Source organism: Clinocottus analis, unplaced genomic scaffold, assembly GCF_023055335.1.
Source record: "Clinocottus analis isolate CAN_PGR_092001 unplaced genomic scaffold, fCliAna1.0.p SCAF_4, whole genome shotgun sequence".
In the NCBI taxonomy this organism is placed as follows: Eukaryota; Metazoa; Chordata; class Actinopteri; order Perciformes; family Cottidae; genus Clinocottus; species Clinocottus analis.
The window spans coordinates 9,474,547-9,492,957 of NW_027176153.1; the positions used below are offsets into that span (position 1 = coordinate 9,474,547).

The 18,411-nt window shown below is 43.1% G+C and overlaps 1 protein-coding gene across 2 annotated transcripts in view; it reads left to right on the top strand.

The window, feature by feature from the left end:
- Nucleotides 1-12,650, top strand: part of LOC137799940 (plexin-A1-like) — a 231,357-nt gene extending 218,707 nt beyond the window's left edge. For both annotated transcript variants that reach the window (XM_068596847.1, XM_068596848.1), the window contains exons 27-33: nt 210-313; nt 404-500; nt 3,534-3,724; nt 6,466-6,635; nt 7,675-7,887; nt 9,591-9,741; nt 11,273-12,650. In XM_068596847.1, coding sequence (XP_068452948.1) covers nt 210-313; nt 404-500; nt 3,534-3,724; nt 6,466-6,635; nt 7,675-7,887; nt 9,591-9,741; nt 11,273-11,368 — 1,022 coding nt within the window. In that variant the 3' untranslated portion in view covers nt 11,369-12,650. The remainder of the gene's footprint in view (nt 1-209; nt 314-403; nt 501-3,533; nt 3,725-6,465; nt 6,636-7,674; nt 7,888-9,590; nt 9,742-11,272) is intronic.
- The last annotated feature ends 5,761 nt before the right edge of the window (nt 12,651-18,411 follow it).

Here is an 18,411-nt window from a genome sequence, read left to right on the forward strand (position 1 = left end):
TTTACTCTCCTTTTTCCTCTGTTTTCTTTTCATATATTATATATATATATAAAAGATTTGTTGCTAAATTCTACACGTTTGGCACCTGGTCGCTAACTTACATCCACCTGTTGAGCCGTGAAACTAAACAATTAACTAAAAGATTTAGATTTTAACACACACATGCGTTGTGTTCTTGGCTCTGAACGTCTGCTCCCTCTTCTCTGAAGAATGGCGCCAAGGTCGCATGGCCAGAATCATTCTGCAAGACGAAGATGTCACAACTAAGATCGACAATGACTGGAAACGACTCAACACGCTGGCTCACTATCAGGTAAAAAAAAACGTGCACATGCACAGGAACGTGCACATGCACGGTTGCATTCATGCCGGTGAATATTTGGGTGTTTGCCTCGGCGTGCAGGTGACAGACGGCTCCGTGATCGCCCTGGTGCCGAAGCAGAACTCTGCCTACAACATCTCCAACTCCTCCACCTTCACCAAGAGCCTCAGCAGATACGGTACGACTCCCTTTCCTCCTCTTGACTTCACTATTTAAAACAGTCCCGTCAGTGACTTCCATCCCGTCGCCCAATTCCTTTATACGCTCTTTGTCTTTGTTTATCGCGGCCATGATTGAGCTCCATTCTTTTTGAATGGCAATCCTTTTTATCCATCGCTGTCAGCCAGGCCAAGGCTATTCCACGGCTATTTCCAAGCAGCCCGTAAATGACAGGCATTAAAGTAGACACCTCCATTCCCAGCTGAGTGACGGAGAGAGAGTTAGAGAGACAGGGAGCACCTGGCAGTCAGCGACAGACAGATGCCTGGCATCAATATGGTATACTTCACCTGAAAATTAAACAATTTGGAAGATAAATTACTCTGTCGTAAAATAAAATAGGCAGTGCCCCATAGGCATGCACAGCTGTTATCATCGCTACTGATCTAAACTCACAACCAACCTGGATTTTCTCTAAAAGTACCCATTATACAGCGAGGTTGGAACGTTAATAATCTTTTTTCGCATGCGTACACAATGCTTTTCGGGGAGGATTCAACACTGTCGACATCTACAGGAAACGTACGGGGAGAGAGAGAGGAGGATGTGACATGCGACTAAAGGTCCTCAACGGGACGCAATTAATCTGAAATCATGTCGTAGTTATGCATTACACACATTAGCCACTGCACTCGAAACAGACGTGCCTCTAGCAGCGCTATTATCTAGTGAGGGTGGTTTGAGGGTAGCAGGAGAGTGAGACCTCTGCTCTTTTCTCTTACCCAGTCACCCAACAGTGGTGTAAGTGGGTCATTTTCCAAATGAATAATCTCTACCAACAGAAATCTGCAAAGTAATGCAGAAACTTTAGGCAATGGGAATAGATTTTGGCATCAAATGTTTTCTGGTTTCCTTTAGTTTTTTTTAGGGTGAAGGGGTTTGCCCAAGCTGTGTTGACCAATCACGTTTGAGCGGGCTTTGGTTGCGTGCGAGTAAACAGTAACGGCAAAAGAGGCTGAGCGCATTGGCCAAAATGCAATCTCGGATTTATTTGGAGACGTTTTTATTTTTACCTGATTTGGTTTATTACATTTCTGGCAAGGCTGATAATACATATTCTGTCACTTTAGCTCTCCGCCAATTCCTGAAAAAAATCTGTCTACCTCAGATGTTTACTGTTCCACCGCTTTCACCAGCGAGTCGCTATTTTACAGCTGCTGCCTGAAAACAACATTGATGAGATCTGTGAGAAGTGGAAGCGATGAACCTCAAAACCTCCGTGGCATTCAGGAAAAGTGCTCAGAGTCAAGTGATCGTTCTCTCTGTGGCTTCGTCACTAGAAATAAGTCATAAAAACAAATACCCTTAATGAAGTTGAGCCCTGTCTTTTCTGAGATTCTTTTGAAGGAAACGTGCGTTACAAATGAAGACGCATTATCTATGCAGAGGCGCTTTGACTTGAACAAAAATGGAAACATCTGAGGAAAAGCAATCACACAACACCTACACTGTTTGACTACTGGATTACTGGGCAGCAGCGTTTATGGAGAAAATTACATTTGCGCAATCAAAGGTTTTTCGTTTTTTTTTTATGAATCATCTCAACCTGCAAAACCTGCACATCTGCTGCTAATTCACATCAAAGCGAATAAACCTGTGTGTTTTTATTTGCTTTGCGCTTTAATAGTGGTCGTGTGTGTCTGTGTATGTACGCTCATACGTGTGCGTGTGAGTAGGAGGGTGTGTTTATGAGCGCGGGTGAATGTTGTCCACCAGTGGCCGCGATGGGTTTGGAATCAAAGCCACTCAGCACCCCGCTGACAAGAGCCACAACAGCACAAGGACACTCAGTCGCTTTCATTTTTCTATCTCCTATTACTACTCTTTCTCTCTCTCTCTCTCCCTGTCTCTCTCTCTCCTCGCGTTATTTGTTTATTTGTGTCTCTGTCTATTTAGCCAACCCACACGCTTTTCCTGTCATCTCCTCTCCCTCCTTTCACCGGACATAAAGGGGTTGCAGCATGCATCAAGCAGCTCTCTCCTTTACCTCTATCTCTCTTCTGTCCATCCCATACGCCCCCCTCTTCCCCAGGAGCAACAGCTTGTCAGGATAGAAGTCCCCCTCCCATCCTCCTCCTCCCCCCGCCTCCCCCACCTCGACCTCCCTGGTTGCCCGTCCCCTCTCCATTCCTAAATGGAACAGTCGTAGATATGCATCGCCTTGCTTCGCTCGCATCAACTTTGACACTCGTGTCGTGAATAATGAAACAGACACAGATGAAGGAGACGAGGGGAGGAGTGGTGTGAGTCAGTCTGTAAGCGAGAGAGTGAAGTGAGAATGAGAATCTACATGTTTTATAGTTGTACTTCATGGGCCATTCCACCGAATCGGTGCCTTCTACCCTCTCCAGGACATTACAGGCATAAATATGCATGAAAAGTATATCCCGTAAAGTCTCCAGCACATTGTCCTGAATGCAATTTGAAGATGCATCATGTAAAACCTGACGACCAAGATCACTGAAAAAATAAGGATGTCAGCCTGTCCCCACTTTGTAATGTTACACGCCATGAAATGTAATAATAAGAATCCTTTAGAAATGTTTTTTGTATTATTATTTCGTAGATTTGATTATGTTGTTGTTGTTTTTAATGGTATTTTTCACTCTGAAGATGCTAATTGAATATGCTAAGTGTTTTCACGCTTTTAGCAATCATGTCAGGTGGCCTCATTTCATATATTTGCTAATGCTATGCTAAACAAAACCTTGTGAAAAATAAATACATATAATCGCCTGAGATTGACATTACACATTTTGAATAGTTAATCATCTGGGTTTTTAGTTTCAGCGCCAAAGAAATATTTGAAAGAATTTACAAAAGTAAAAATAATAATAATAATAATAATAATAATAATAATCATCATAGGTGGAAATATTTGCTCTCAAAATGGAAATCTGCCTCTCTTTATTTATTTATTGTATCACTGAATCACAAGGTTTCCAAAGCTGATGTAGTTCTAAACCATTCTGTGTTGTGTTTCCGGCTTCAGAGAGTATGCTCAGGACGGCCAGTAGTCCAGACAGCCTACGATCACGAACGCCCATGATAACCCCTGACCTGGAGAGCGGGACTAAATTGTGGCATCTGGTGAAGAACCACGACCATTCGGACCAGAGGGAGGGCGACCGAGGCAGCAAGATGGTGTCTGAGATCTACCTGACACGGCTGCTCGCTACAAAAGTAAGACAAAGGACTGTTTTAAAAAGTACATCTCAAGTCAGGGTGAAACAAAAACTCTCAAACTGCACTTTGAACCATTGGGGAGCAGTAAAAGTTACCACTGAAACTCAGCCTAATGGGATATTTTTTTGCATTATCATCTCTTTAAAGAAAAGGGATCCACCTCACCTATTTGATGCTCCAAGAAACTATCAGTACGGAGAGTCTGCGAGTCATTGAGGAGTCTTAAAATATATCAAAACACGTCATCAAAATTCAAAGCATTCCTCTAAAAGCACACTTACATTTGCTTGTATTTGGTTGGCAGACTCTTTGGTCCAGTAGCGACACACAAATGCGTTACCATCCCAGGCGTAGTAGATCAAGGAGAAGCCAAGTCTGCAACGCTCAGTTCCCAGTGCAGGTTGCAGGTGCATAAGTTACACATTAGTGTATATCAGGAATGAGAGTTGTATTATCATTATTGATTGTCACCCCTTTACTTTTTATTTCACTTGCATTGCTACTTATTTACTGCACATTTACTGCATCTTACTTTTTACTTGTTTTTTATCCAAATTTTATACTTTCACTTGTACAGTTCCTTGTTGTTGCTGCTGTTGTTGTTGTGTTTTATGATGCACCTTCCGCCAGGACAAATTCCTCGTTTGTAATAACTTAGGTGGCAATAAAACGTTTCTGATTCTGATTCCCTAGAGAGAGTTATAGAAACAGGAAGGGAGGGAGGGAGAGAGAGAGAGAGAGAGAGAGAGAGAGAGAGAGAGAGAGAGAGGGAGAGGGAGAGAGGGGGAGAGAGAGAGAGGGAGAGAGGGAGAGAGAGAGCGCATGTTAAGCGAGCAGGGCACATGAAGGCTACCGTTGGATTGAGTTGAGTAATTCGTTCCATCACCAAGGGAGCACACAAGAGAAGAGGATTGGCATTTAATGCATTGAAATGAGGCTTGATTTGCACTTTGTGGTAAATCAGGGAGGTGTGTGTCCAACCGGTGACCACTTTATCGACGCGCATTGATGACTTGAACTCAAAGGATTTTCAACCTTGACCCTATTTTCCCTTTTTTTTATGTCTTAACTGTCTAATGGGGACAACAGTTTTTGATATTTTCCTCCAGTGTTGATGGGGGAACGCTGCAGACAGCGGGCTTCTCGAGGTCAATGGGCATCCACTAAAAATGTGACAGGCTTAGATTGTTATTATGTGTCATTTTATGTGTCATTATAGGAAGTAAAACAGAGGGATAAAAGGTTTTTGCTTAAGTTTCTTGACATGGACGCGTCATGAGATTAGAGAGAAGAGGACCAAGCACTGATCCCTGTGGTACCCCACAGAGTCAGCTGTTTCAATTGTATTTTAATACATAACCTAGCAGCTCAGGGAATATGTATAGATCTACCGAACCAAATTGGTTACCAATGTAAGAAAGGACCCATTGTACACACGCACACACACACACACACACACACACACACACACACACAGGGATAAGCAGGTCCATAACAATTCCTTCCATCTTGCATCCTTGCAGCATCCTTTCTTTTTTTCCCCTCGGTGTCTCTCAGTTCATTGTCTCTTACCTAATTGTGGCAGGGGGGAGGGAAATATAGCAATGGGCAGCGGTTACAAGAGAGCCGGCTTTTCAATTTCCACTGGTAATAAGAAAAAAAAACAGATTAATAAGAGGTGGGCTTGTGGTGCAGAGTGCAGGGAGGCAGATGCAGGAGGTGTCAGGAGACAGGTAATTTGTCGAGGGATTGAAGATTTGGCCATGCATGATGACAAAACAGAGAGGCAAATGCAATTGAGAAACTCATCTTGTCCTTGTCTCTCAATAGCTGTCTTTCTGCGTCCTGTCTATGCAGATCTCAGTACTTTGATCCGCGGCCGGGGCGGGAAATTCATTCCTGCTCCATTTCGCAATGGCTGACTAAATACGATCCCCAAACATCTCCTCGGTAATAGATTCTGCCAGATGGAGGAATCTAGGAAACAAATGTGTTGTTAGGAAAATTCATTCAGCTACATTTAATGCAATTATGTGGAGGCACTGCCATTGGAGGAGCGCGCCAATCCGAATCCGAGAGCCGGGGTTCCTGTTTGTGCATCCGCAGAGCTCAGTAGGCAGAGCGAAGCAGTCACGGAGCCGGAGTTATCGCTGTGTTTCCCACTGGGGCCGTTCACACTAGACACGCACACACTTATGGCCCGTTCAGGTGCTGCGGCTACAAGTGGCTGGAAATGGTGCAATACACGACACGGGGAAATTATGTCTATTTTCATTCTCCGCCTTCTCTCTGTGCTTTCACACGGCGGTCGTCTGCTCTTCTGATTAACAGGTGGAATTTAAACTTAGGTATGTAGGATCTTTTAGGAGGTTGTTTGTCAGGGTGTATGGATTAATTCATGAGCACCAGCGCAAAAGTGCTGAACACACAAATTAAATCAATACAAGTAATAAAACAAAACAGTAAAACCTCTGAAAACAAAGGTCAGATGGAGATCCCATAATAAGGCAATATAAGCTGTATTAAAACGTCGAAAAGAATCAGAGACAAACTACAGACTTAAAAAAGACATGCGATCCCGGCTCCTATTTTTAGATTACAATTTTAAAACTATAATGTTTTACTACAGAGCAACTCTTAAGCACCAATATGTGCATGAAAAATTCATACTTTTTTATTTTTTAAATTTACAGTATTAATTCCTCGTGTTTTCTCTCTGTCCTCGCCCGTTCATTCAGGGCACACTGCAGAAGTTCGTGGACGACCTGTTCGAGACCATCTTCAGCACGGCGCACAGAGGCAGCGCCCTGCCGCTGGCCATCAAGTACATGTTCGACTTCCTGGACGAGCAGGCCGACAAGCACTCCATCACAGACTACGACGTACGGCACACCTGGAAGAGCAACTGGTAAGCGCAAGAGTGTTTTTTTTTTACTTACGGTCTCGCGGTGTGATGGGAATCGGGTGCCGGTCCAAGAGGGTACCACAAAACGGCCAGATCGTCACCTTTTTTGTGACATTTGCATTCGAGTGCCTGCCTTGTTAAGCTGTCTTCTGCGCAAGTCAGGCCAAGTCGTGTGAAGATTGTTCAAGCAAAAACTTCAAGCATTGCCAGCTTCCAGCTTTTTCAAATCTGAGAATCTGTTGCTTGTCTTTGTCTTATGTGATAGTGAAATTAATATCTATGAGTGGTGGCGTTTTGGTCGGCCAAAACCAGCAATTTAATCACCTTAGGACCTTTTGATGGCCGATGTCCCTTTAAGACTTTAAAATTGTTCAAAATGTGATCATTTAAAGATTACTTTTTTAACGTTTCTAATAGTTTTACATTTGTTTCTCTTGTAAGCCATGTGACCTGCTGTTCCAAGTGTTGTTAATACCCCAAAATTGCTGTGCTCCTGGGTGCACTGTAATGTTATATACCCCATCTGCAAAGGTCAGGCAAGTAAATATCTGTGCGAACAACACTGCGAAACCCAAAGTATGATATTAAATCAATAAATCCAGGTCTGCAAAATGCAAAACAAATGAAAATAGTTGCTGTGTCGGCTGCTTGTTCATAATTTACTGAACGATTTAATAACATCTTCAGACCGGCATTGTAGTATTTGTTTGCGATTATTTCATTAACAGGTTTTGCTATATTCGCAAAGAATTTAGGTCACTGTTTTTTCTTCAAAGTTACGATCAATTAGATTGTTTTACCAGTTAGCTGCTCCACAGCCTGAGGGCCACAGCACCCACTGTGCAAGATTATTACAAACACAATATAAACCACTTGGAAAAAACAAGCTTTTAATGCACACAAGTTGTGCGATACGGAAAAATAATAAAATAAGCAGCCGAAGCGAAGCACTCAGTCACTTCAAATTTCCTCGGTCGCATTTAATTACGTGTTGTTAAATGTTTTCTTTCACAAAGTGGCCTCTTCTGTGTTGCCTCTCCAGTCTTCCTCTGCGGTTCTGGGTGAACGTCATCAAGAATCCCCAGTTTGTATTCGACATCCACAAGAACAGCATCACGGACGCCTGTCTGTCCGTGGTGGCCCAGACCTTCATGGACTCCTGTTCAACGTCAGAACACAAACTGGGAAAAGACTCGCCTTCGAATAAGCTTCTCTACGCGAAAGACATCCCCAACTACAAGAACTGGGTCGAGAGGTACGTCAAAGTGGAACCCAGGCCATCCATATTAAAGGAATTCTTTGGCCACAAAACGACCATTTGTGTACCGATTACTCACCATTTCAAGGTAACACAGGGAGAATAATTGGCATACAGGTGGTCATTTTCTGGGTGAATTATAGCACAGTTTTTAATGCTAAGTAAAAAAGACACCCGATGAGTTGTTGAAGCTGGGAAGGTTGACTAATCTGTAAAGTTGTTTTCAAAGAAAAGCGAGGTGGAGCGTTAAGATAAGGACTTATTTAAACAGCCGTAATATTAGGAGAGAGTTGCAGGTTGAACTTTGTCCGCCACGAGCTTTTGAAGCATTTAACGGTTCTATTAAATTAGCAAAAAAGAAGAGAAAAGGCGCTTTTTTCAGAAGTTCATTATGATATAATTAAAAAAGTTTATTTTATGTCTCTCTTTTTATGTTTAGTTTACGATCATTTTTAATATTTCATTTTTATCTTGTGCTGTTTCTGTGTTTTATGTGTGGCCTTGTGTGAAGCTACGCCGCCATCTTGGTCTTTGTACTTCACGTAAAAAGAGATCTTAAAAAATCAATGGGATTAACGGGGATAAATAAAGGTTTAATAAATAAAATAAATGACACGTTCATTCGGCATGGTCCCATCCCCCTCGGCTGCCACAGTGGAGCAGACGATTATCCTGGTACCGAGTCCATTTCTTTGTGTCGAGCGACACACTTGAGCGTGCTGCAGCGAGTCCTGAGGCTCTCGCAGAGTATCTGAAGGCAGTATGAGATACAGATTTATAGGCGATGGTTAATTGGGTGCAGTTAAACCTTGTTTCTATTATGCCTCTGAATCCATGCTCAACCCCAGGATGCTCCGCTGCTGTAAACCTTGAGATGGTTGATGGTGGATTCTGCAAACATGTCCGGGTACAGCTCAATATCGGGATGCATTCCTATTGTACGACTGCCTCACGGCCCGAGTCAATGCCAGTTAATGCTCAGTTATCATAATAAGGGACTGGATGAAAATGATTGGGATGGGAAAGGGGCAATAAGTGTAGTATTAACGCCCCAACCGAAATTCCAAATAGTAAAATCTCTAATGTGACTTATACTTGGCGATGCTGTCGCCCACTATGTGTCAGATCAGCTGGGCGGCTGTCGCCCAGGGGGAGAGAGCAGGTCATCCTTTAATCACAAAGTTGGTGAAGCGAAGCCCGGCTTCTCCTGCCAGCACGTCTTTGTGCGAGACGCTGAACTCCGAGTGGCTTCACAGCTTTCACAGCTCACACGGGAACATTCAAATACGATATGAATCTGGAGTGAAACAAAGTAAAAAAAAGACCTTTAATCTGCACGCCTCTCAGGAAAGAACTACAAAATAATAACTCCCCGTTCCCCTCTAATCATTGTCCCACACTCCCTTAAAAAGAGCTTCAACGCTGACATGCCACTGAACGCCACACGGTCCACCCTTCCTCGGCTGTCATGTGCCTCCTCGCGTCCATTGGTCCTGTCAAAGTGTCCCCGAGCGAGATACTGAAACATCAGCTAAATATTGAACGTGGAACTGTGAACTGCAACTCCGTCCTCCTCAGCGAGAAGCCCAGCAGCCAGCTGCCGCCGTTTGCGTTCGGAATATTTAATCACGACCCGTGAGCCGAAGCTTTCGGACGGAATACGAATGCTGCGGTGCATAAAACTCTTGTCCCTCCCCCAGGTATTACTCGGATATCTCCCGAATGCCGGCCATCAGTGATCAGGACATGAGTGCCTACCTTGCAGAGCAGTCCCGCCTGCACCTCAGCCAGTTCAACAGCATGTCGGCGCTGCACGAGATCTACTCCTACATCATCAAATACAAAGACGAGGTGAGCTCCCCGCGGGCGTGGAGGAGAATGGAGTGGGAGGGGAAACGGCGCGTTGGAAGCGCTCGGTAGCGGGGTGGGCCTCTGTCACTTTACTTGTGTTGACTAACACCAAGAGGTCATTTGAATTCAATTACGCTGATACCCAGACCACATTGGTGGGAGCTGGAAGGTATTATCGCCGTTAGGGTGAACAATTAAGGCGTGAGCTTAACACATTCTGGAGCTAATGGCGCTTCATTAGGAGAGACCTGCGTGCACAGTATCCTACAGCTGCTACTGGTTGATTAAAACTCAATTTCTGTACAAAACCAGGAGTGTGTGTGTGTGTGTGTGTGTGTGTGTGTGTGTGTGTGAATTGTTGCGTGCCTACAGGTTTCATCTTTTAGAAACCTGTTTTTTTTTTTAAAAAAGGGCCCTGATTTGCTTTTTTTCTTCTGAAAATTAGATGAGAAGATCAATACCATGCCCCTTTCTCAAGGCTAAAAATGAAGCTACAGCCAGAAAGGACAGTGTGGTTGCCAGGCAACCAGCCTCGGCTCCAGGAAGTAAATAAGAGCGTAACGGCGCTGTTCAAATGATTTCAGCCGTCGCATGCCGTAAACATTTCTAACACACTGCCCTGGAGTCACGCACGTGTGATCGCTTCCTTGCCGAAGCCTCTTTCACACTTGCAGTGGACCCTCGTCGTGTCCAGGAACTTTCCCTGCACGGGCTCAAGTGCGGACGGGAGCAGAATGAAAGCAGTACCGTTGAGCGACGGCCGCGTAGAGGGTCACGTCCGTCCGCCGCTTATGACGCATTTAAATCCGGGTCTTTGACCTCCCGCTTACTCATAGACATGCACATGTCTCCGTCAACCTCTAATTTCCCCCAACTTCATCAAGCTTTTATGCAGTAAAAAGATAAGCAGCCCCCTCCCCCGCCCCCCTCCTTCCCCCCACCACTCAATAGCAACAGTATTACTGTAGTTATGCTGGCTGGTTGCAGCTGGCTCCATTCAAACCAACTGCTCCCCTTCATTACAGCCTATTATCCAGATGTATGCAGCTGCAGGGTCCTCATCGCCTCTAACACATGCCCTGACCTCACGCACACACAAACACACGGACGTGCTCGACACACTCTCACACACACACACACGCTAATGTATATGCACAGTGAACGGAATGACGCACCACAAAAACAAAAGCACACATAAATAGTCTTTTTTTTTCTTTCTTTCTCTCCCTTGTTCAGACCCCGGCACACACGCTCCTCCGCGAGCCTTTTGGAGACATTGTTTGCCCCTCCCCCCAGCTCGCTCCCCCCACCAACCTCGTCCATGCTGTCAGCATCAGTTTGAAATGTAATCACTAACAGGAGAGCTGAAATCAAAGAGTTTTTTTTACTTAGTTCTTTGCCAAAAAACCTGCTGTATCTTCGCACCGACAAGTTAAGGTTTAAAAAGCGCAATATAATGCAGCCATAGGATTGAAATAAGCGATTCAGGTGTGACGATGTAGTTTAATGTGCCTCGGCATCCGTTTTCCAGATCCTGTCGGCGTTGCAGAAGGACGAGCAGTCGCGCAGACAGCGGCTACGCGGCAAGCTGGAGCAGGTCATCGACACCATGGCGCTGGCCAGCTGAGGACCGGACAAACCGCGCCCCTCGGCTCGGGGAGAGCTGGCCAACCGAACACGCCTTCCCACGACAAACCTCCGACATTTTTAACCCTTCGACGCTTGAAGTCTGTCCGTTGTCACCCTCGCGAACAGCATTGAACAGCGGCGGAAAAGACTGCAAGGACACAAGCGCCCAGCAGCAGCACACAGGAGAGACAGCAGAGTTTGGAACTAAGGCCACGCCGGGCCGGGCTGGCTTTTTTCTTCTTCTTTTTTTTTGTCTCTGAGCCACCACCAACCCAGCCCCCGACAACCAAATCAAGTGCACCCTCAGCCGATATGGACCTTAGCTCAGGAGAGTGTTTATCTTCATCGAGGCCCTCGTCACGTGTAGACTCCTACGGGTACAGGAGTTGGGTACTTTGGCCACGATCAGGACCGGCACATGCACACCGGTGACCAAAAAGCTCATCGAGCTGGATGCAGAGCTGAAATGCAACTGGAAAGGTGTTCGCCGCCAGCTCGTTGCTCTCCACGGCCACGGCCACAGTTCAAACTGCAAGCCAATAAGAATCCAGGATCTTTTACCGCGATACTCGATCCCTGTAAGGAATTTTCTGTTGCCGTTCTCCACACGGAGGTCAGAGGTCGGGGTCAGCTACAGTGCAGCAGCCTCGGAGCTGGTGAGGATTCAGTGTGTTGCTCAAAGACACTACGGCAGGGTGGATGCTTGGCAACACGTGGACTGCCACCACTGCAGGGACGACCAGGAGGAAGGACTTTGCAGGGAAACTCTTCCTCCAGAACCGACTCTGCAACAGCATTTTCAGTTTCATAACTCTGCTTATGATTTGTTAACGCATTGTTTTGTTTTATTTTCCTCCCTTAACTGCGTACTCTCCCCCCCGTGCTGTGCCACTTGTGTTACTGCTGAATTTGCACAACAAAGCTAAATCAAAAGAGTGAAGAGGATATATGAAAATATATATATATATAGATATATAAATACAAACCTTTTGTTTTTAAAAACAAATTTAAAGTTGAAAAAAAAAGATGTTTTCCATAGTAGTGTATAAAAAAAAAGTTTGAGAAGAGGATTTGATATTTCCATGATGACAAATTATGAAAACAAGGAAAAAGTCGTCCTGTGCCATGTTTTACTTTGAATGTTGTTTAGTGCAAAGAGACTTCTTTTTGTTAGACGAGATGTGCTTTGAAATGTTGCTTAGTGACTAAAAGTGAGAAGTTAATTATATACATTTCTGTAATATATATATATATATATATATATATATATATATATATATATATATATTACACCGACCTACAGTGCTTTTGTGTTTGTTTTAGAGAAACCAAATACATGGAGACCTGGTCAGCTGATTTAGATGACACAAGAGACATTCCTGTCTAAAGAGGCACGAGCCGGTCATTTGGACATTTGGCACTCCGTGCTCTGAGACTCCTTCTTCTAGTTTTCTAGACTCCTTCTCTTGCCTGGGAAAAAAAGATGCGCGCCAGAATGAAGGCCGGCTCGGGCGTGCAGAAGGTGAAACCGCATCGACTCAGGCCTCCGCTTCTTTTCTGGTCTGCAGTAAAGGACGCTCGAGCTAAAGGTTCCCACTTTTGAAACGTGAATGTGGTTTATGAAAAGAAGATGAAATGTAGCCTGATTTATGTTCAGTGATTTTGTACCAGTGGAAGGCCTTTCTCTTTTTTTTTTCTTTTTTTTTTCTTTTGTTTTATAGGGTTAAAAAAAGAAGAAAAAAAAACAGGTTAAATGTTTCCTTTCCAGTCCGTGCTGCTCCGCATTATCTTGCAGTGCTTCGGGAAAAAAAACAAAAAAAAACATGCATTCACAAACGACACATTCCTTTTCTTCTGTGAGTGTAAAACAAAAAATTCAACACGGTTAATAACGAAGGCTAAAAAATACAGAGAAAAAAAAAGATTGAAATGCGTTAAACAAAACCAGGGTAATGTGTATTGTCATCCATCTTAAAAGAGCTTGTTGTGAAATGTGGAGCACTAAACGAGGCTTATCAGCAACCGGATCAGATGGATGGGGTTAAGATCAAGTCCCTGTTTGTTTGGCTTGAAAGCAAATGATTGGAGAAAAAAAATTACAAAATAAAAAAGTAGGTTAAAATGCATCAAATGCAGCTTTTACACGTCTTCAAAGGAAATCGTTACAGATGCCTCAAAACCATTTTCTTTTTCTTCCTCTTCAACAGTGCTTCCCTCTAATCCCCCCTCCTCCCTGTCACAGAGAGGCAAGGCCTCTAATCAGCTGACACTTTCAGTTCGGATCAGACAGCACAGAACTTTTTCAGAACCCGGGAACTTCGCAGGCCGGAGCCGCTGTGAGCGGCCCCATGAGGTTTCTCTCTCAAATTAAAGGTTAATCGGGATGCTCCATCTTGGCGATAGACAGTCCTCAGTACATCCCAGTGGCTCTTCAGGAAACTCCCAAAACACTGTCAAGCACATGAAGAAGCCTCCTGCGATACGACCCGCTTCTTGTCCGCTTCCCATGGACCTTTAAAACGTGCCTATACTGGTGCAGATGCTTATTTAAAGATAGCTGACACAGCGAAGCGCTCATATTCTGATGGCACATTCACATGCTCACAAGAAGAAGAATAACATACGTGTACGTACATTTCTTAATTGTAATTATAAATAGGATAAGTCGCTTTTTTTTTTTACATAACATGCCTTATGTCACGGTTGCAAAAATGTTAACATGTCGCTCGTAAGTGCGTGAGCAAAGCAGCAGATGGTATTTGTTCAGCCACAGCTGTGACTTTTTTATTTCTTAGATCAGGGGGGTTTTAGTCACTTCTGAGTGTGGTACATTCAGGCCTTAGCCACTTTTCCTTGTCTTTGAGCAGCAATACCCCTCCAGTTCAAGCTTTAAAGAATTGGCAAATAATTGCCAAGTTCTGATAAGAAAAAGATTGAAATTACACAGAATTATCATTTTTTTCGAGACAATGTAACTCGGCGGTACTGCTAGGTACGAGCCACATGTTAGCTAATTTCAGTTGAGGCGGCTACAGAGCTAACATGCTAACATGCTAGTCTAAAAATGAATCCGATTGCACATTTGCAAGTTGTATCGCCATGGAAGTGTACAATATACAACATATATCACCTGCAGTTACTGGACATCTCTCCATGGTTTTCCAATGGACAATGGCCGACAATAACACTTCAAATTTTGACTTCTTTAGCAAATCTTCTTCCTCCCCATATCTTTGCTTTATATGGCGTTTTTTAAAGCTACTTACCAGACCTGCCACCGAATGCCACCGAACCAAACAGATGCTGTTGCTGTCAAGTGAAAACTCTTTGCATTGAAAAGAAGTGCGTTACCCTGGAGAGATTGAAGATGATTCAGAAACCCTTTAAAACATCCAGATCTTTAGACATTAGCCCGTAGTTGTCGTTAAGATGCCGTTTTTTTTAAAGGTTTTTTTTTTTTTTTTTTACAGCAGTGTCTGGATAGAGTAAAACGTACTGTACATGCTTCAATACTTGAACCACTGATTTACACAGGGTAAAACAACTCACAGGGGGCTGACCAAAGCTTTTTTTCATCCAGGTGAAAAAGCTCTGTGAAGGGAGATTATCTCGGATCCATCTGCTTTTCAGTTCTTTCACACAAGGAGTCAGCCATTTAAATACTCCCTCATTGAAGGTATTCAGTGTTTGTATTTCCGCTTCATAAATGGTGAATTTGAGGTAATGTTACTTTCGCAGGCTCCTTAATGCATTCTGTTCAATTTGATTGAATGACTGACCCAGCCTGATGTATTTATGTCTGACCGCTATTCACTGGCTCAATTGTTCTGTTGCTGGAGATTTGTGAAGATCATTTTAAGTGATGTGGAAATAGTGATGAGACTTAGTTAGTGAAGAAAAATAGAAGGAAAAAAAAATTAAAAAAATCAGCAAGATGGCGGGAGAAGGCACACATGGTCTCTGGTGCTTTTGTTTCTTAGTTTTCCGCTTCTTGTTTTCTGCTTCCCCACTTGTTGGGGTAAAAGATGAAACGACTTGAGCAAGGCAGAGGAAGCGCTTTGAAGACCACGGTACCGCTTCATTCTCCATTCTGTTGCATCTGTGGCGCTCGACTTCCACATGGATATACACAGTGAGGAAGGAGGCAGGAGGAGTGTGGAGAGCGAGAAGGGATGAGATTCTCTCGACAATTGGCCGACGCAGAACCGTTCACCGTGCCTTGTCTGGCTCTGCCCATACTGAAAATGGTGAATTCCTTTTTCGTGTACTTGAAAGGCATGATTCAGGGTACATGTCCAACAAGTAAAATATGCATTTTTACCACATCATTCACCATGTATTTTGAAGTGCAATAGTTCTGCAATAGAAGTTTGATGGCCAACTAATCAGATGTCAGCATATTTTTAGGCTAGCTTAGCATAAAAAAGTAAAGCGCTAGCCTGCCTCTGTTCATAGTGAAAAAATATGCCTACTGACACCTCTAAAGCTGGCTAAGAGAACTAATTGTAGCTTTTGGTGCGTTATGTTCTTCCACTACGCTTCACCCTTGTTTTTAGTCTTTACACTAAGCTGAGCTAAGCTTAACTACTTCCTGACTCCAGCTCTGCACTTAACATCTACACATAAGACTGATATTGCTATCATTTTGCTGCTGTAAAACAAATGAAGTCTCCTGTTTCTCAACAAAAAAAAAGGAATTGTACTTATTTGCTTTCTTGGAGAAGAGTTAGAGAGAAGATCAATAACACTCGCATATCGGTCCGCTTCGTGTGAAGCTGGGCAGAGAATACAGTCAGCATAGCTTAGCATTAAGGCAGGAGGCAGAGAAAGGCTTGCTTAGCTCTGCCCAGAGATAAATGAATACAAAAAATTCACCAACAAGCATCGCTAAGCTCGCTAATTGACTCTTTTGAACATAGCAAGGCTAGCCGCTTCTTTTTCTCTGCTAAGCTAAGCTAACCGTATCCTGGCTCGAGCTTGATATTTAACATAAGGCTTCAGATCTGAAATCTGTGTCAATTGTTTTCATGTAACTCTCAGCAAAACAGTGAATAAGGGCACTTACCAAAATGTCAAACTATTGATGTTTTTCAACAATAAAACACCCTAATAATTTAGGAACCACTTATTTTTCTTCAGAAAGCCACCTCTAAATGTATTCTTAGTGTTGGTGAAATTTACTCATTTTCAGTATGGTCTGCACCGTCCAGCATGGCTGCTACTGAAACGCACAACCTTAATACTTAATGTGCCATTTTTTTTGTCCTTTCCCTCTCCAACAGCGACACTCAAAGTTCCCACAAGTTTCTCATCCCTCCAGTTCTCTCCAGCTTCCACACCTGCTGAGTTCACTTTGATTAAAGTACATTTCGGAGAAGGAGCATATGATGTAAAAAAAAAAAAACCTTCACACACAGATTAAAGAAGAGAGCATTATAAAGAAGAAAAAATATCTTAAAGAGTTTTAATACGTTATGAATTCTGATACCTTTTTAAGAGTTTCAGACTTGAAGCTGCTGTGACAGGTTTTGGCTGTTTCACGCCCGTGTAAATATCCTGCTCTTTCCTATTTTGCAGATTTATTACGTGTAAATAGACACGCATCAAGGAAAGATTAAACATGTTTTTTGCTAAATCTGTCTCGTCTGATGTTTTCATCCTCCTTCCCCATCCCACATAGCCTCCCCTCTAAGTTGTGGACTTGAAAGTTGTGAGAAGTTTTAGGTTTATCTCAAGTGCACGTCACCACAAAAAGACTTGAAAGATCAAAAGCAGCACATATGAGACTAAAATATTATTGTACTCTATGCATTCTGGCAGAGCAGAATATACTGCTTCTGTTTGATTTCCACACTTTCACCACAATGCTGGTGATGAGGACGTTGACAAAGATATAAAAAAAAAAGCAAATGATAATGAGCCCTTTGCAGACTTGACTGTCAGAAATCCCTTCTGGAAGCGACCAGGAAGATGCAGAGCATGGTTTTCAGGAGCACAACCACCCATCCATACCCACTCACTTTCCCACCCTTGTCAAACGACTGAAATTGTCCCAGTGAGTGTGAGGCCAGTGAATCCTTAAATGACGCTGTCAGAGAATCCACAGTTATGTGATAGATGAGCTTCAGGTGCTCCGTGTTCCATTTATCTTCCATTTACTGTAAATCTTTCAAAAGAGATCATAAATAATATAAATCTGAAAATACAATATGTTAACACTGAGCTTCACTGGGTTGAGAAAAAAATACAGGGATATTTATATATATATATATATACATACATACATACATACATACATACATACATATACGCACACACACAGACATACGCGTCCTTTCTTTAGTCCACCAAAATATCAACTGCTGGATGGATTGCCATGAAATCTTATACAAACATTCAATGTTCCCAGAGGATAGATCCCGAGCACTTGGATGATTTGTTGACATTTTATCTCGTGCCACCATGAAGTTTCTTTTCATGAATTTCTTGAATGGATTGGCTTGAAGTCCCCAAATGACAAATCCTATTAAAAACATGTCATTTACCATTTATCTAGCACCACCAGCAGGTCAAAGTTTTCATTTTCATGGAGTGAAATATCTTAAACATTGACTCGATGGATTGGCACAACATTTTGTGCCGACCTCCATGGTGTCCAGAGGATGAACTCTAAACACTCTGGTAGTATTTTAGTAGAATTTCTTAAAGACTACAGACTGGATTGCCATGGCATGTGGTCCAGACATTCAATTTCCCCTCAAGATGAATTGTAAAAGTGAGCACCTGACTTTTCATCCAACAGTTGAAATTCTAGATGTGTACTAGTTCATGAACCACATCCCTGAAAAACTGACATCCCCATCAGCTGATAGCATAATTAACATAGCATACTTAGCAAATGTTAGCATGCTCGCTCCCTAAGTATGAGATGGTGGAACTACTACCTGCTAAACATCAAAATGCTAATGTTATGATGTTATCGTACGTACAAGTTTCTAACTGGTAGGTGGCTTGCACTTTAACGTCAAATTCACAACTATG